At 38.3% G+C, this 20,052-nt stretch overlaps 1 protein-coding gene across 1 annotated transcript in view; it reads right to left on the reverse strand.

Moving 5' to 3' along the window:
• LOC133520725 (dynein axonemal heavy chain 5) overlaps positions 1-20,052 on the reverse strand; it is an 82,509-nt gene that overhangs the window by 13,125 nt on the left and 49,332 nt on the right. The window contains exons 19-34 of the mRNA XM_061855379.1: positions 13,606-13,772; positions 12,471-12,746; positions 8,592-8,820; positions 8,020-8,219; positions 7,709-7,804; positions 7,135-7,320; positions 6,647-6,906; positions 5,991-6,210; positions 4,344-4,543; positions 3,597-4,072; positions 3,049-3,260; positions 2,463-2,687; positions 1,867-2,039; positions 1,186-1,341; positions 385-595; positions 65-259 (exon numbers count right to left, since the gene is read on the reverse strand). Coding sequence (XP_061711363.1) covers positions 65-259; positions 385-595; positions 1,186-1,341; positions 1,867-2,039; positions 2,463-2,687; positions 3,049-3,260; positions 3,597-4,072; positions 4,344-4,543; positions 5,991-6,210; positions 6,647-6,906; positions 7,135-7,320; positions 7,709-7,804; positions 8,020-8,219; positions 8,592-8,820; positions 12,471-12,746; positions 13,606-13,772 — 3,482 coding nt within the window. The remainder of the gene's footprint in view (positions 1-64; positions 260-384; positions 596-1,185; positions 1,342-1,866; positions 2,040-2,462; positions 2,688-3,048; positions 3,261-3,596; positions 4,073-4,343; positions 4,544-5,990; positions 6,211-6,646; positions 6,907-7,134; positions 7,321-7,708; positions 7,805-8,019; positions 8,220-8,591; positions 8,821-12,470; positions 12,747-13,605; positions 13,773-20,052) is intronic.

Below are 20,052 nucleotides of genomic sequence, written 5' to 3' on the forward strand. Positions count from 1 at the left end.
TAAATAACTACAAACGGATTGCCTTGCAACATAGCTATATGCTAAACTATATTACATATCTTACCTGCTTAGTAAGCTGTTCCTCACACAGCTTATACAGCGTGTAGAACTTCCTGGCGAGCGTGATGTTTTCCAAGAAGCCGCAAGACGCTAGCTTCACTCTGATGATGATCTGCCGATCTGGCACCATCATTGCCACTGTACGGAACTGGATCTTTAGATTTTCTGGCAACTCTTTCCTGCCCGCGTAACCGGGATTCTGAAATTGTTATGTGTGTGTGACAGAAAATATGTACAACGTGTGCTAAGAATGTCCCTATCACTACATTTGCTGCAATATATATATATATATGCAATATATGAATTAATGATGAATAAACTCACCATAGTAATGAAAATTCCGAACTCTGGACACATATCCGAAATATCCCCATCAGTAAACACAAAGGTCTTCTTCTTCTCCTTCTTAGCAGCCAGCACCACAGCAACTTGCTGCGCCGCTACAGACAGTACGGGCAGCTCTATACGGTTAAACTCGTCGAAGCAACCCCAAGAACCAGATTGGGCCAGACCTTTGTAGATGCGCCCGAGGCCTCTGGCAACAAGTAACAAAAGGAAGATAAAGAAACAGTGAGTACAGCTTAGTTACAACTGTGTGGTAACACTAATATGGAGGCAACTACAGCGATATAGAAATTATTGCTGGTTCATATAGTGTACGTTGCGTGCCGATTTTAGGGATCTGTAGTAAAATTCGTTATATGGCTAGTTTTGCCGTAAGTAGTTTGGATGACTGACTCCTGCCCGAAGAGACCTCAATGTGATAAGTCCCGTTTCCTTACGATGTTTTAAACGAGGAAAACTGGTTAATAATTTTTAAGATAGGAAACGGGGTTCGGACCCGCGGCTTAAAACCCAGGATACCATAAATAAGCTTGGAAAACCTGTGGCTACAGGGCGCGCGTTTGGGCTTGGGTTATATAGCATCTTGAACTCCTTCTGCTCATACAAACACTTACTCAGTTGTATTCTAAAGGCCAGGAATGCGGTTTTTGGAAACCAAATATCATGACGAACCTAATCCCGAAATATTGTTTTTTTTTCTAAAGCAATTGGTATTTGACCTTCCTAATCAAAAGTACAGCAGCCCTTATTGGGCTTAGCACGCTGGTATAGCACGGTTACCTGTAATCCATCTGATCGGAGCAGTTGAACACGACGACGTATTTGGCGAGGGTCTTGCCCATATCCTTGACGGTCTCCGTCTTACCGGTGCCGGCGGGGCCGCAAGGCGCGCCGCCCATGCTCATAGCCAACGCTTGGGCTAGGGTTATGTAGCACCTAAAACATGTGTAACAAGGTCAATACTTATAAGGGGAAATGGAAAATACTTAAGAGCAATGTGAAATGACAGAAAATTAAATAAACAACCGGTTAGAAGGCTTGGTTAGCAGATAAAGATAGATTACGAAAGCTTTATTTCAGGAAACATCCTATTAAAAAAAATCGAAATCTCCCAATGTAGAAAAAATCGTGATTGTGAGTAATATTCGGTCAGTCCATAACTATGTAGACTAGGAGAAGAAGATAATCATAATTTAACAAACGCCAAATGAAAAGTAAACATGTATCGGGATGACAGATTTTATGAAAAGTGATTATTTCCATACATTATTTGAGTTTCGATTGGCGTTTTCTATCAACGATTGCCATCTTGGCTTGACCCTCTATGGCATTTATAAATCAAACACACAGACACAAATCGGAAAGTTATCAGATGGCACTAGCATAGGATCAGGCAGATGGCCGTCACTATGAAAAAGCCTTCGCAACATAGTTAGATGTAGCCTGAAAAAAAAAAAGTACCTGTCAGTCAACGGCGTAATGACAAGCCGATCAGTGCAGCCAAGATACTCGTTCTGATAGATGAACGTGACATCAGTCACCGACACCCAGGTTTTATCGGCGTCCTCTTTGAAGTAGAAACGGCATTGCTTCAGCCATTCGAAGTCGCTGGCTGATCTGACGTTGAGTCGGCACTGGAAGATGAAAAGAAACAAATTAAGCTTGTGTACAGCCGACGGCAGTTTTCCTTACCCAGTCACTATTAACAACTACAAGTTCTTATTCATAGATTCGAGGCTAACCTAACTGGATGGGGCGTTATTATACGAATTTCCAAAACAGTATATAGGTAGGTGTTCTTAATCTAGGTTACAAATTACAAGCAAAAAGCTTTGGAATAGGATCTCCTATTAGGTAGTAGCAACTACAAAAGAATTCTAGAATTAAACGACAATATGGCAATTAGCTCGTCACATGATGTCAGATAACTAAAAATCGACGTACCAAATTTTAATTCAAGTGAAACAAAGATAAATAAAAGATTAATAAAGTCCCATAACATTAGTAAAACAACTCCTTAGGTATTAGTTAAGCTGACGATCATGAAAAGAACTCACCAGCATATCAAATATATCCCTCTGATGAACATGAATAGTGATCAGCGTCTCAAACTTTATCCTCTCAATCTTCAGCAGGTCTCTCGTCGTCTGATCGATGAGGGTATTGAGTAGCTCGAGGAACTTGTTATTGGTCTCCATCATTATCTTCTTGTCTTGACGGGCTTGCATCAAGGCTAGTTCGGCGTCGCGGGTCCAGATGATTTGGATGCCGAGTAAGCCTACCTGAAAGGTAGAAATCAAGGGTAGGCGTTGATAACACTTTCCATCCTGTGTACATATTCATATTTAGAGGATGAAAATTCGGAGGTTAGGGTAGAGTAACTTGGCCACTGTAATGTCTTTTACGTGGGCTAAGTCGCCGATAGAGGCTAATACAGAATAAATAAATAAATAAAATAAATATTATAGGACATTATTACACAAATTGAATAAGCCACGTAAGCTCAAGAAGGAAACTAATAATAAATCGCAGATTTCTATAAAGTTTTTTAGTTAAGAGCATAGGAGCATCTACAGTTCATTTTGAACACCCCCTCAGCTAATACTTACTGTTCAAGGATTCTATAAGTAATAAAGAGCTTACCTGCGCTGGCATTTTATCAAGAAACATAAGCAGATTGAAGCCAGGATCGTTTATCAAAGACACGGAGTTTCTGATAATGGAATGGAGACTGCTCTGTGCTGATTGGAGGAGTGAAGTCAGCCAAGTTTCCACTGAGCCCTCAGCTCGGACAGGACGCTCTAGTTTGATTTCTTCGCCTTCGGATGAAACTATGGCGATCATTTTATTGTATTCTGAAAGAAAAATACATCCATGAATCCATCGTACTTAGTAAAATTTGCTTAGTGTCCGATAAAAAAGGCTTGTTCAGTCACAGACTTCAATTGTTGATTCATTTAGGGTTCAAGCTACCCTAGTTGTCAATTCTAAGGGTATGAAATATCCAATGCAAAGTAAACCCTAAGTTGCTCAGCAATTAAAGTTCGTAGCTGTACTCTTTAGTTTTAGTATCATAACCAAATCATAACTAACAACATTTTAGCACATAAAAAATGTAAACAGGACTTGGACAAGTACCATTTTTTTTTTAATGTTTGGATGGGTTAAACTACTTAAATCGCTTTACTCACCAATATCATGAAACTTTACATAACGAATATTATCAAAAATGGACAACAAATGATTTTGTATCGTATGCGAATCTGATGCCTGTCCTAGAATCTCCAAAAGCGCCGGGTCTGACACAAAAAAGAACCGAGGAAACATAGTTCTTTTCTTCTCTAGATACCCGCTTAAACTTTTCTGGCACAACTCTAATTGTTCTTGCAGATGTGGGAGTAATTGTCTGAGGAGATCGTCTCCAACGCAGCATGAGACAACTCCAGGAGTCTCGTGAGCTCTTTGCATGATCTTCTGCCAAGATTTGTCGATTTTTGAGAAGCGTTTGGCTTCCTTTGGTAATTGTTTGGCAATGTCACCGCCAACGAAGACTGCCTCGAGATATACCCACATGTTTTGAACGAGGAGCCACCGTTCTAGGATTTCGTTAGTGTTTTGTAGGTCGTAAAGCCATTGTTGAATCTGTTTTCTAAACGGAGCGTTGTAGCTGAAAAGATAAAAGCAATTAAACGTTTGATTCCACAATCTTTTATATTAACATACAGCTAAATTTCTCTAAGTATGAAGTAGTAGTAAGTATAAACAGTCATGTGTCTTTGGATGAAAAATAAGTCTAGAGAAACTATAATTACAAACTTCACAGGTAACATTTCTTTCCCGCGATTTGTGAAACTTCGAAACATTGTCTCGTAGATGAACTGATCTGTCTCAGTAAGGCTTGTTTATCCCTTTACAAAAGTAACCAAACGGATAATTACCGATTAGACAGCAAAGAGCCCAGAATCATAAGGCTGTCCTCCAACTGCCCTATGGTTTCTGCTGTGGTGTCACCTCGCAAGAGCAACTCCCCGCGATTATTAAATGTTTGAAACGTTAGCTCATGGATAGACCACTCGTTAGTTACTTGACGCAGCTTGGCTTCTATGTCTTTCTCTTTCATTGCTGATATGCAGATATCCTGAAGTTGTACGATAAAAAGTGAAAATACAGCTACCAATCAGAATCAGAATCACATCTCGGAATGTTAGGAAACCTAGTTTGATCAAATTTTTGTGAATATGAAAATCCTGAGACAAACCTTTGCTCTAAGAAAATATGGTTCAAGATTAGTATCTACAGGAGATACTGATTTTGAATCTATTCATAAAGTAGCTTTGATTAAACTGTAGTTCCCAGTATTATTTGCTGATATATTTATTTGCATCATATCAAGGTTTTTAATTTGTAAGTAAAGTTTTATTTACTTCTTAGAGTAACAAAAAACCAAGTGCACAATTAAGAAAAAAATATAATATATATGTAACCAACAAATCACAGTGATAAGTTGATAATAAAATTGCAAGCACAAAAGTAAGTTTTGTATTTCGAGGATTCACATTCGTTCAGTATTCGTTTCATTCAATACTTTAATATAACTTTACCCCTGCAATCATATGATAGCCTGGTAGTGTTTAGTTTAAAGCGTGCTGTAAACTCATTCAATAAACCACGTCTATATTTATTTATACTACTGACACTGTAACCTACACAACACCTACTACCCTTGTAAAGTTAGACGTATTTACGCTCGTTCTGCCTGTATTTGACCTCTGAACCTTTCATGGATCCCTAGTAAAATTGCCACGTGCATAACCTGTTGAACTGTTTGTACTTGCGCAATAAAATTAAAGTTGGATTTGCGCACACTCAGAATAAATTGCGTGCGAGACACAGAGATGGCTCTGTTAGTCGAGGATTCACAACATCAACGTTGTCTGTTCACATTCACAACGTTGTAGCTTATGTCTTAAAACATTACATATTCACCTTTCTAAGGGTGCCTTTCGACCAGAGATTTGCTATGCTTGCTATGCTATGTTTTCATATATTTGAAACGCAGCTACAGCTACGTTTCAAATGTATGAAAACATCGGTCGAAAGGCACCCTTAAGGTTGAAAAAAAAATGGATAGTATATGTAGATCATTATCATAGCATCGACTACATTATAGCCGTATTAAATACTCAGATACCTTTCAGCCCACTAGCAAGTATACGATACGATACGATAATTCTTTGATAAAATATATTTTACATGTCATGTCTTAATACTAGGTACTTAAAATCTATTATGTACATCATTCGTTATTTGGTTAACTAACCAGTTGCTATTTATTATAAAAATCAATTTAATGTTACATAGCTACCATAGTTATGTTAGCAAGTTCTTCAAACTAGCTTAAAACTTTTGATTTGTTCAAAAGTTTTAAGCTACCTACCTACTCCTATATTTAAAGTAAAATTAAATTATAATTGTGACACTTGACCCACGGTTGCATTTTCCCTACCCAACAGGAAGAGAAAATATACTGTAAATGACTTTTCCTTAAGTCTCAAGTTCTCAATGTTATTATCTTGTAAAAATACCTCAATATCTTCTTTATTCGGCAACAGCGGAGCTTCCAAAATATTCTTGAGGCAGAAATCCTCATTATCCAGCTCGAATATGTATTTGGTGACTTCCATGATCCGCTGCCAGTGCCTTGGTTTCATAGCTTTGTTTGCCATTAGCTCCAGAAGGGGGCACATGTCGTTGAAATCGTCTATGGTTTTCTTGAGAGCGAAGAAGGCAGGCCACTCTTTTAAACTGGAAATAGACAGGGTAGTCTGACGAGGTTGGAAGAGGTTTTACATAAATCTCTAACGGGGAGACTTGAGGTAGACATGAGCGAGACGTGCAAACTGCACGCTTGAAAACGAAACATCTCTATCATTTTCGTTTCGTTGATAACATCACGCCTTTTGATACTCGTATCTTCACATAGACACAGAGAAATACAGAAAAATGTTTACATTTAAAATTAAAAAGACCTATGGAAAATTGTTTAGCCGGGCATATTATGGATCTTTTGAAAAATTATACAATAAACAGGAACTTATTAAAATAAAATAGGTGACGAGCGAAGGGAAAAAGACAAAAAAGGCATGCTGTACAGACTTGAAATACCTAAATGTATTAAAGACTTAAACTAATCAATTTTGCTTATTGTGTTGTACCTGACACCAATATATTCTGTACTCACCCTTTAGGAAGCTTGCGACATCTATTCTGAAACTCCATAAGCTCATTATTGATTTCTTCTATATTAACTTCGCCCCAAGGTATATCGTAGTAACTGCTGACTCTGTCAATGACGTCATTGTACAGTTTGTACAGCTTCTGCAGAAGGTTCAACTCTTTTCTGATCTGAGCTAGTTCTGGGTACTCGGTGTGTGGGAGGCCGAAGAGCTCTTCGCCGTTTTGGTAGGTCTGCAGCTTACGCCACATGCCGTCGAAGCGGTTCTGGAAAGTTCGGCGGTTGGGTTGAGAATTTGTAAAGCATTACATTGCAATAAGCCACTTTACCGTACTTTTTAAGGATGATTTCTCCCACTAGGTTGAGATGGGGCAGATAAAAAAAATCGTTTCTGTTGTATTAGACTACTCTCTAACAAAATTTTTAAAAATGTCAAAAAAATCAAATCAGAGCCGAACAGTTGGGTAACATTTCTTGTTCATCATTGTCCGTACCTGGAATAGTATGAGCCTGTCAGACGCCTCGCGTGGCGTCAGGCCCGACTGCATCGGACCAGCGTTCCGGTACTCATGGACGTATTCTCCGTTGTCCTCTCTGAACCTGTCCAGGTTATTTTTCAGGTCCTCTTCAAACTGGGGCTGCATTTGGAGCAGCTGCACGTGGGCAGCCAGCGCGGTGGCCTGGAATATATTTAATTTTGTAAAGCAAATTGCATAATAGTATAATGAATCGAGTAAGTACGTACCTATTATAAAATAGCTTTGGTGGCCAAGTTGTTATACCTATAATGTCTGAAAGCTCGTGGAACAGGATTTAAATACGCCTGTTAATTCTTAAAAAACACGTCATGTGTTTCAAGGAAATCAAAAGGAAATTAACCTTGGACTTGTGATCACTTTGAGTATATATTTGACCATGCTTTGTATGCTCGAAAAACGATGCATAATGCAAAATGTGCAAGATGCGATGCATAATGTGTCATTAAGAAAGTTCTCTATAAATTCCATAGGTTCCAAGGATGACTTCATGAAGTAAAACGAATTAATATAGGTACAGTAATAATCGAACCTGAAGTTGCTGCCATGAGTAGCGGAGGCTGTCAACCTGTTCCAAGTCGGCCTGGCTCACTGGCAGCTCGTAGCGGGTTATAACGTTGAATGCTTCCTGAAATATTTAGTTCAAAAATTAAGTAACGTTTATAATTTGGGACGAAGACTTAGAAGTTTCCATGGATCTTGATTGCAAAATAATATGTATATTAGGTAATCGTAAATTAATAAAAAAAATTATGTTGACTTCATAAAAGGTGGTTACTATTTAATTTTGATACAATACGAGTAGCACTAGGTTATATACTACACATACACCAGAGTATATACCTCAACAGGGTCGATCTTCAGCTCCATATCGACCTCCTGCTCCCTAATCTTCTTTAGCGTCTCCATGACGTTCCGCACATCATCCAGGTCCCTGATTGGTCGCTCCAGTTTACGCTCAAGGTCGTTCATGATGGCGTACACGTAGTCCATCTCTCGCTTGTACTTCTTGCGCATGGCTTGTCCGATCCGATGTGTGCCGTCTATAAGTAAATTATTATGCCATTATTCATACTCAAACGTCGATGTAACCTAAAAAGAAAAAGAGTTTTTCATTTTCTCTCTGTAACAGCCAGACAGAGACGGATACCGTCGGAACCAACGACCTTATTAGACTCAAAGAAAATTTCCAACAAGCAGTTAGTAATTTCTGATAAGTCCATATTGAAAAGACAATCAACACTCCATATTCAGCCCTAAAAGTATCAGTAGGATCAGCACTCCATATATCACTATCGTCTTGATATACATCATGTTGTGTTCCGTATGAGTCATCATAAAATTGATAGCACTCCACGCCTGGACTCGCAAAGACTTTAGACCGTGTTACATTTACTATCATGTTGAGAACCTACTTTTAAGCTCCGTGCTGAGCCCCAGCTTGAGTCTCTCCGTTGACACGGCGAGGCAGCTCCCGATGACCAGCACGTCGGGCTCCGTGGCCAGCTTGGCCTCCAGCTCGCTGTGCCGCTTCAGTGCCAACTCGAAGTCGTTCAGGTTCCACGCCAGAAGTTGGCGAAGAGTTTTCTCGCACTTCCAGAGATAGTGGTACGGGCGCCATCGCTTTACAAGATTGTTGAGCTCCTGAAATATCATGTAGTTGTGTCAATGTGTGTGTGTGGGTGTGATTGATATAAGCCTGATTACCAAACATGAATACTTTAACTGTTATTTAATATTTAAAGATAGAATTTGACACTATTACTACAATAAGGGGTCTATTAATTACGTCACACGTTTCGGGGAAGGGAGAAAATGTGACATGTTGAGACAACGGGGAGGGGGGGACTCATAAACTTTGTGACGTCACTTGAACTATAACTGTAACCGAATATTGTTCCGAATTTTTTATACTTGCTGTACAATGAATTAATAGATTTTTGAAGTGATACATCGTTTTTATTCGTGAAATTTTAAGTATTGATCTGTTTCGTATCATGAAATTTCTAACATTGCTTTTTAAATATTTTTATTTTATTTTAATAATAATATTTCATTCGATTTTGTAAAACAAAAGTGCCAAATATGTGACGTCACACTAGGGGAGAGGGGCTTTCCAAATGTGACCAGGTGTGTCATGGAGGGAGGGAAGGGGTGTCTCAAATGTGACCAGGCGTGACAAGGAGTAGGGATGGGTTAAAAGGGGGTTCACGAAAATTTTATTTTTTATGTTGATACATTTTAATCCAAGGCATGTCATGAATAATTTTATACGAAAACTATTTGCAAGGGCTTCTGCCCTCTAATACAACAGTAAAGTTGGCTCGATAGAAAATAATCACGAAAACATGTCTAATTTTCATTTATGTCGTTTCCATGCAATATGCATATCATAGTAATATAATTTTAGTATAAAATAGCTAAAGATACTTATAGCAGAGGGATTTGATTAGCATAATTTTAAACAGAAGTAGTTTCAAAGTTATTGAGGTGAAACGCTGAAACCAGCGCGTTCGCCAAATTCTGCACCGCAATTTCTCACGGCGCGCCATAAGTATCTTTTGTTCCATTTTAATTTCCTGACTGTAGGTATAGTTTTGAATGATCCCCGGCTAGTTTCACTAGACTTAAATCGACCGGGATATAAACCGTGATTACCTTTTATATTGTTTTGAGGTCCCGATATTTCGACGCAGGTAACTGGAGATAGCGGGTGGGTGTCAAAGTTGTGTAGACCGCGCTCGGTCTACCCCCATTCGTGCGCATCGGCTGCGTTTGCTTTCAACGTTACCACTGGTCACGTCCACACTTGTTAGTTTATCCGAGCACACCACACTGTCCTATATATTATACTACTCTTTTCACCACACTCACAGTGTCACTACGCGTGTTTGTTTCGGATATATTCGGAAATCAAGCAATCAAATCACAGGATAATTTAACACATTTGATAATTTAAACCCAACTTTACGAATGAAATTTCTGTATTTATGAATTTCAACGGCTTCTCTTACCAATCTTGGCATATAGTGGTAGTGGTGTTCTGTCGAAATGACCTTCGGATTCGGACTATGCAATTCGATCCAGTGATTTGTACCCGACTCAAGGAGATACTGAGCAATAGCTGACTTGCGAACGTCATTGTTCTTGACCGCAGCGATTCATTCTTTGATTCTACAGGCAATTAGTGCGCTTGGTCTGCCCAATGTAGGTACGAATTGCCACAACTGCACTTAACTTTGTGCACACCATCTTTTTCCAGAGGAAAATTATCTAATCACGGTTTATATCCTACCCCCTTCTTAAATGACTCTTTCATAACTACTGATGTGCCATAAGAAACTTGCAAAATTGCAAAATTTTCTACATATTAGGAAAGTGAAACTTCTCACATTTTTGTATGGGGATTGAAAGTTTTCGAAACATAAAATGAAAATTTCTTATATTTAAGAGATATTTTCTAAAAAAATCTATGAAAACCAATTTCGAGAGCAAACGTTTACCGCTAACTAAATCTTAACTTTGATTTTGAAGTCGATCGCTTCAGCATAATATATTCTAGGTTTAATATAGGATTTGCTTTTTTAAAAAAAATTTTTGTTTGTTTTGCCAATTTTGGAAAAAAAGGTTAACCTATAAACCTAGTTAGGGTTCCGTAGACAAATGGCAAAAAACGGAACCCTTATGGATTCGTCATGTCTGTCTGTCCGTCCGTCCGTATGTCACAGCCACTTCTTTCCGAAAATATAAGAACTATACTGTTGAAACTTGGCAAGTAGATGTATTTTGTGAACCGCATTAAGATTTTCACACAGTAATAGAAAAAAAAAAACAATAATTTTTGGGGGTTCCCCATACTTAGAACTGAAACTCGAAAATTATTTGTCATCAAACCCATACTTGTGGGGTATCTATGGATAGGTCTTCAAAAATGACAATGAGGTTTCTAATATCATTTTTTTCTAAACTGAATAGTTTGCGTGAGAGACACTTCCAAAGTGGTAAAATGTGTGCCCCCCCCCCCCCCGTAACTTCTAAAATAACAGAATGATAAACTAAAAAAATTATGATGTACATTATATACCATGCAAACTTCCACCGAAACTTGGTTAGAACGAGATCTAGTAAGTAGTTTTTTTTAAATACGTCATAAATGGTACGGAACCCTTCATGGGCGACTCCGACTCGCACTTGGCCGCTTTTTTTCATTGTGTCAATAACATAGTAAAATCATAGAGAATGGAAAATATTTAGAAGTGGAAAAAAGTTTTCTCTATAATTTACATAGGTAGGTCACCATATCTCTTTACCTCTATTAGTTACACACACACATAATAATAATGTACCTGATATTTCTTAAACACCAAAAGATTGACTTACTGGCCAAACTATAGTCAAACTGCCAAACTTTAAAGAAAGTGAGTACAAAAACAAGAATATTCTAAACTATTATGATTCCAGATTATTTTAGGTTGTTTTTGCCGTAACTTCCACTTGTTTACTGAAAAACTTGCACCGCACATGCGCAGAGTAAATATTTTTTTATGACGGGATCGAGGGAGTTGACACCGGGCGCGGAAAAATGTACCAAGGACACATACACCATGAGGAGCTATTTTATTTCACCTTTTTGCACATAATTTTGTTAAAGCAGTGGACGTCCTCCTAGGAACAAATATTTAAATTGTATATCCGTAAGAAAATGTCACTTTTAGCGACGCTATTGCCACAGAAACTGGAAATTATTTATGTACTAGAGGTTATGAGTAATGGCAATGGCGGATTGTTAATCGATGACAGCTCAACTCAAAGCGCATGTCCGACGACACGTGGACAGTAAATACCTGACTAGGTCCTAGGCTGCTATCTGGTGATGAAATGAGAAACCTAACTGTCTGGATGTTTTATAATACTTAGTATCCAGACACGCGGCAGCGTGTCCATCCAAGTTCAAAGAAAAAGGAACTGGCAACGCAACCGTGTGTTATTACATGTAATATTATTTTTACGTTATAATAATATTATACACGAACCATTTCGAGCTACTTTTGACGCCTTTATACATATTATATTATAACAGTGTATAATATGTATGAACTATGAAGTATATTCGATAAATTTTTAACATTGAATTAATGTTTTATCATTTGGATTCTACATATTGATTGCGAAACGGCAAAATGGCGAAAACGCAAAATTTAAAAGTAATTGGGTAAAAGTACATACATACCTAGGTATTCTAAAAGGCGGTAAATCTGCTGCTAAAATCTGAACTCAACAAAAATAATGCTCACTGTTTTAACGTTCTGCGTGCACGTCGAGAGTAAAGACAAAGTCTTGATAATCTCCTTATTCTCCACAATATAATTATAAAAGTTCTTCTGCTGCAGCGGGAACGTTGGTTTCTCCTCCGACTCTAGTCTGTAATGCTTCTTTCTTTTCTGTTTAGCAGCATCCAGGACTTTTGACTTCGGAAGCACGCCTGCCACCGACTGAACCTGTTCGTCAATCTTCGTCACAACCTCTAGAAGATGATTAGACTGGTGTCCGGCTATCTTCTTCCAGCTAACCTGCTAGCGGAAGCGAGGGAAGGAGACAAAGAAAAGGGAAAGAGAAGCAACATAGAGTGAGCGAAACAAATAGAAAGCACAGAAGGGTGAGCGGACAGTTACACAGTCGAGCACAGTGTGTGGTATGACGACACAATACAATTAACATTACAACATAAGGAAGAGAAACATACGTATCCATTATTAGACTGCTTGTTTACAGTATCAACAGGGAATTTTTCTATAGATGTCTATGCTACATGCAGAAAAACTTTTACCTGTTAAGGTATTACAGACACTGACAGAATTTTAATTTTATGTCCCCTTTTACAATAATTTTCCCTCAAATAAAAATACGCGCCTTCAATCCTTTTTCACACCTCTCCATCATCCCTTATCTTATTGACCTTATTGTACCTCACGTAATGGCTAGTCCATCTTTTCCTTATCTTACAGCCCTCCATATCTAAAATTCGTGATGCCAAATGCCACAAGTGTCTTTTTACATAAGCTATCGACGGTTCGGAACAGTCAAAGAAGAAACTATGAAGATCCCAGGTCCGAAGCGTTAAAGGTAAACATCGAGAGGAAATAGGGATTATCGCAATATTGCCATGTTTTCCAGCTGGGAGAATCAGAGGGTGTCAGGTCAGTGTTGCTTTGTAAAACCAGACCTTAGCAAGCTTTGGCAGAAATCAAGGACAACTCTAGAATGTAACATTATAATCTTTACCAAACTTTAGGACAACAATATTTTTCTTCCATACGTCCCTACGGCCGTCATAGATCATAACCGACATCTTAAAGTACCCTTGAGTATTACTAATATATCCTTGAGACTAAATGTTTCTTTCTTCTACATCTTTCTATCACTGAATACCCTGGAGCTTTTGCCGCCAGTCCACTGCGCCACGCCCTTGGCCAGTCCGGAGATGTGCTTCCCGGCCAGAACTAGGACTTCCTGGATCTCTTCCAGCGTGGGTTTCACTGACACGTTGGGAATCATCAGCGCGGCGTGGAGGAGGAACAGCGGCTTCTTCTGTTGTCCTGGTGGAGATTAAACTACTTAAGAAGATATAAAATGATTCAATTTGTTACGTTACGTAAAACAACTTAATTTAGACCCTTGGATGCGTGCGCGTAGACGGGCACGTGAGCGGTACCGCCAAATTGGAAATTTCCAGCAAATCTCTGTGACTCTTATGACATTTTTTAATTGAGTAAAAGAGATGATTGCTAGAAAATTTTTGAGTTTTGATATTCGCGGTAGACCCTGATGCCTTATGAAGTGAGCATCAAGCAACACAATAGATTTCTTAGGATTTTTTTAAGTATATTAAATGACCCGTTTTCATGAATATTGTGTATCAAAATCGTTATTGGAGTAAAAAAAAAGCGGCCAAGTGCGAGTCGGACTCGCGCATGTAGGGTTCCGTACCATTTGAGACGTATTAAAAAAAAACTACTTGTTCAACATTTTACCACTTTGGACACACATTTTACCACTTTGGAAGTGTCTCTCGCGCAAACTATTCAGTTTAGAAAAAAATGATATTAGGAACCTAAATATCATTTTTGAAGACCTATCCATAGATACCCCACACGTATGGGTTTGATGAAAAAAGATTTTTTGAGTTTCAGTTCTAAGTATGGGGAACCCCCAAAATTTATTGTTTTTTTTCTATTTTTGTGTGAACATCTTAATGCGGTTCATAGAATACATCCACTTACTAAGTTTGAACAGTATAGCTCTTATAGTTTCGGAAAAAAGTGGCTGTGACAGAATCGGACAGACAAACGGACATGACGAATCTATAAGGGTTCCGTTTTTTGCCATTTGGCTACGGAACCCTAAAAATATGCAAGGGCACTTCGTTCATACACCAGAGCCCGTACATTTCATGCCGTTGACAGAAAAATGACGTCACGCTAAATAGACTATGATTCCAATTAGTATTTTCGTAATAATTAATCATTTGTCAACCTCTTTAGGTAACTGATACATATACTTGACAATCAGTATAGAAACGTCTAACTGCCTTTCATTTTATTGTCACACAAATAAATAATCGATTATTAATTTATGAAATAATACATATTTTTGGTTTTTAAGAGCGTAACAAGCTTTTATTCACGTAACAAGTATTTATTATGATACCCATCAATAAGTAACTTATCTAAATTTGTAGTAACTCCCTGTATGTTAAATTACGTCATTTTAGCGTCAACGGCATGAAAAGTACAGGCCCTGTACATGACAAAATAACCAAATACGAGGTATACAAAGTTAGCTTTAATGTAGCGACGTTGTCAGCTCTCCGGGAGGGACGAAGGAACGGCAAGCCTCGAATGTAGAGAACTCGGGTCCGCTTCGCTACCAGGCTAACATAACTTCGAAGAGGTTTCACGAACCTAACCTGAACCTAGCTTTAAACACAATGGAAAGGTAGGTCGTCATGACATGACCTAACTGACCTGTGCGGGTCAAGGTAGAAATGGAATATTTGCTAAGGTATTTGTTGACAGACTACGAGGAATGGTGGCAATACGGTGTAAAAACGGGAATATAATATGTTGTCTATATTTTTGACCTTGGCTGTGTGAATTTCGAAAACTTGAATTCATGTGCAGTTTTCGTTTATTTTTTTATTGTATGTAAATGTAAAATGTAAACCGCGGTCATTGTAAATTTAAAGTAGGCCATAATTTCATAATCATAATTAGTAATTTTAATAATCATGCAACCAATTCCCGCATTTCGGAAATTTCCATGCAATTTTTCAGGTTACGTACGGTTTTGCTGTGTTTTCCTTTTTCCGTGATCCTAAAAGGCAAAAGCAGTCGCTTTATACCAGGGCCACAGGATCGACAAGGAGCTCGATGTAAACAAACGTTTCCGCATCCGCGAATAAAAGTGAACTCTATTTGAAGGCGACAAGGACGCTTCTTTGTGTGTCGCGAATTAGCAGTACTACTATTTATCGACCACATACGTACTCGTATTATGGAATTTCAAACTTAGTATTGTTACAATTTAACCCTTAACTACCTACCTACTATTTTTATTACACATGCACCTACCTCCCGTCCTTAGGACGGCTACATAATATCGACCTTATATTTTAAATGTTATGGTTTATATAGGTTTTTGGAAATAGAAACAACAATAACCCAAGTTAAATTGTTTATTAATATAAAAAATAACATCAAAAACACGAACATAACATATTTTTCTCTTAAACATATGGCGCCTGTCTTTAATTTTACTCTAGGAACAATATATCCTTTAAAAGGTGAGATCAACGTAAATTATAACTTCTTATAGAGATCCAAGTAATTATTTCTTATTATTTAATAATCAACAAAGCTAATTAGCAATATAACGGTACAAAAAAGGCACTATTTTAATAAAATTGCAGACCACCAAGTTACTGTTTTTCGCGGCAGCGAATGCACAATTTGTTCGCACATTCTAGGCAAATTGGTTTTTTGCATTCGAAACACATGTACTGCGTTCTGCGTTTCTTCTTCGGGTCACACGTAGAGCAGGTTTTGCGCACTTCCAAGCGTTCTTCAACACCATTAGCGTTTTGGAGTGTTGGCAAATGATCGTTGTAGTTGTGGAAAAGTATGCGATTTAGAGCATTTTTAAGTATTTACAAACCTACTTAGATGCATAGAAAAACACTTAAAACTTTTAAAGTAATATTCGTCGCTCATAAGATAATAAGTGTACTTTTACGAAGACAAGGTCACCGACTATTATACTAGACAAACAGTTGCGTTGGTAAAGAAAATAAGAGTGCATAGTTACGTAGCCTCCTACAACCCGTCTCCGAGACCCCAAGAAAAAAAAACGTAAGCACCTACCACCCGTCTCAGAGATGGGCCGAGGCAGAAATATACTCACCAAAACTAAACGCGTGCACGACCGACCTCGGCGAGCGGTGATGCGGCACTGAGGCGGGAGGGAGGAAGGTACAAGGACACACACGTTTCTCCGATGCTCACACTTAGAATTATACCATTTTTATTATTGAATGAGTCTGTGAGACGGTAGGTAGGTGGTTAAGGGTTAACGCTCGAATAGATTGGACTTTTATAAAAACACGTGGATCTTTCGTATTTTGAAATATACAATAGGCTATATTTTAACCGACTTACTAAAAATTAATGTTGTACAAAAAAAGTTGTGTTTTGTAACATTCCTTGGTTTGAACCTACATAATATAATAAAAAAAACCGGACTAGTGCGAGTCGGACTCCGGACGCGAGGGTACCGTACAAATTGATAGTTTTCAGATATTTCCCTGTATGTGTAGTCTAACACGATATTACTCGCACTTGTCAAATTTCAGAGTTATACGGTCAATCTGAAGTACCCTATAAATTTTAATTCAATTGAGAGTGTCGAATTACTCAAAATATACGTTATTCAAGTTAAGGGGCCTGTCGCGGTTTTCATCGGTTTTTGTCAAGTTTTGAGTCGTTACTCCTATATTTGCCCTACAGATAGAACTATAAGGCAAACCGCTATCGGTTCATCAATCTTTTATCTCCATTCTGGTCTGCTGGATTTTGAAAGAAATGAATAGGTATTTATAACAAGTTTTTTAAACATTGTCTAAAAAAAGACTTTTTTCGTTACGCGATTGCTGGGAATAAGTCAGAACAGATGGACAGTGCTTTAGTCTTACATATACGAAAACTAAATATTTGGGTTCGTCTTTAACGTCTCTAAAAACTGATAAGAGATTTTAACTTTAAACGAATCAACACAAAAGTTACAGCCGGAGTACCAGTTTTTGGCCGAAAATTGTTCAACTTTGATGCCAAATATCTTGAAGACGATGAAGTAAATATGGGATACTATATTGCTTAAAGCCGTTGCTGTTAATATGAAAAGCTACAAAAAACATTAGAAGTTCAGTGGCGCCAGGGAGATCCTTAACCTAGAAGTTTGATTTTTTCACAGGTTTTAATTTCAACTCGATACATACCTGCGCTGTATCAAAAAAAAGATACTCGTTAAAAGGTTCCAAAACCGGAGTTTTTATAAAGCCGTAGTGCTTTTTTGGATCTCAACAAGCCTGCCATAAATTTAATTAGCAATCTTTCTCGAGGGACTGTAATAATTAGAAACCTGAGTTTTAGACTTTTGCTTAAAATAGAAATAGAAATCACGAACACAGGTCTAAAATGCACTTGAAATATTTGTAATAAATTATGCATAAAAGCTAAAAACTATGAAAAATGCTATCTAAACATTGGCAACATCGATCGTATCGATACTGTTTTTAAATTTAAACATACATAAAATTGTAATTAAAAAACATGATATACGAGCTCCTGGGCACGCACTCCCATCTCGCTCACGTTTACGCTCAGTGAAAGTAAGAGAAAAACACGAACTTAAATCATTGGTATGATGATTGATTTCAGTAGAATAGCCAGGGCAACCCTCACGTCGACAATATAAAGGGGAAGGGGCCCACTGATTACCAGTTCGCCGGACGATATCGGCCTGTCAGTTATTCACAATTGTCCTTTTGCGAATAATCGACAGGCCGATATCATCTGGCGAACTGGTAATCAGTGGGCCTCTTAAGGCCACATGTACGATTTGACCATGATACGAGGGAGAAAGTATCTGCAGGATATTTAATAGGCTTGTATTGATTAGATTTGTCCTATATCTAGAAATATTTCTAGGATGAAAAGAGACGCTAGTGCACTATCAGCATCCTCTCGCTCGCACAATAGTCAATAACAAGTATGACTATATTGATTGTTTGTGCATATGCAACGTTGCATTGCTGTAAGTACTTATAAATAGTTATAAATGTTTATTCCTTTATTTTATGTATTCCTGGTGATACTTGATATTTTTTTCGAGTCGTGAGCATCAGGGATCAACTACAAAATTATGGAGTGACCTTCACCTTCCATATACAAAATATTCACCATTGTAATTTTTTAATGCTAAATAAACTAAATAAAGGCAGGTTTACAAACCAAATTGATGCTGTCTTAGAAAAAATATTGTGTGCAACCAGCGGTACATAATTAATTACGTACATTAACCCTAATTATGTACCCGTTTCATTAAACACTATTACGCAACACACATAATAGTCCCTTTGATGGACTATGCTACAGGTATGCCTCGTTTTTACGCAAGCCAGTTACAAAAAATCATGAGCAGTATTCGATGCAGTTACCTTAGACGGACTCTAGGGACCGTGCGCACTGTTGGGTCTAAGACTACGTTGCCACCAGAGATGTGCGAGGATGTGTAGGGACGGGATGAGTTTGTTAAAGAACCAGTATCGTCCACTTGATGCGCTGAGCGCGGATTTAACATAACAAGCACATCCCTCGAAACGCATCCTTGTAGATATCTTGTGGCAGCGCCGCTTTAAAAACTGATGGCTTATAAGCTGTATACTTACTATGCTTACTTTACTCTTTGCTTATAAGCAAGTGCATATAGTTCACGCACACTTCGTTCGCATCGCTTCGTTGTTATTGCTGGGTCTGCCATCCGGTGGCCTGAATCGAAAACTTCAACATGCCTTAGAGACCGTGCGCGTTGGAGGGTCTGCCATCTTGTGGCCTGAATCGGAACCATAAACATGCACATTTACACGTCACGTGTTTTCTTGTGCATAGTAGGTTCTGCCATCTTGTGGGCTACATCGGAACAATAAACATCACATTTACGCCTCGCGCTAAAAATCTGACAGCTCCTGTGCTGCCTCCTACAGTTCATTCACGCTCTCTATACGGATTCCTGTGCCGCCCCCTACGTTTCATGCACGCTCCAGGTGACCTAGACCTTGAAAGACACGTGTAAGACACGTGACATTCAGATGTTGTGCCCTCCGGCGTACCACCCTCACAAGAATAACATGGTGGTATTTGTTTACCTACGTTGCCCGTAGCAACGCCTAACCAATACCAACTTCTTCAGCACGAAACACTATCAGTGCCAAATGTCCCATTTCCAATTGATAGTGAATAGTTATTTACGGTACAAGTGCAGAAAATAGGAAATTCGCAAGGAGGTGATAAATAATTCGACACGTGTATCGTACAACGTTATCTAGTACATATGACTCTTTAATGTTTCGACATATGCGCGGAACTATAATAGTACATTGTGCAACGAGGGGGGCAAAATATTGAACACGGCACACGAGAGTCTTATGGATTCACGACAGCCGCAGGCAGTTCTTACCATGTTCTTACCCTCGGAGTTGCATTACACATAGGTAATATGTTTCATCACATTTGCGAAGCACAAATAAAATTTTAAGCAAAATAA

This window comes from Cydia pomonella, chromosome 1 (assembly GCF_033807575.1).
Source record: "Cydia pomonella isolate Wapato2018A chromosome 1, ilCydPomo1, whole genome shotgun sequence".
Classification (NCBI taxonomy): Eukaryota; Metazoa; Arthropoda; class Insecta; order Lepidoptera; family Tortricidae; genus Cydia; species Cydia pomonella.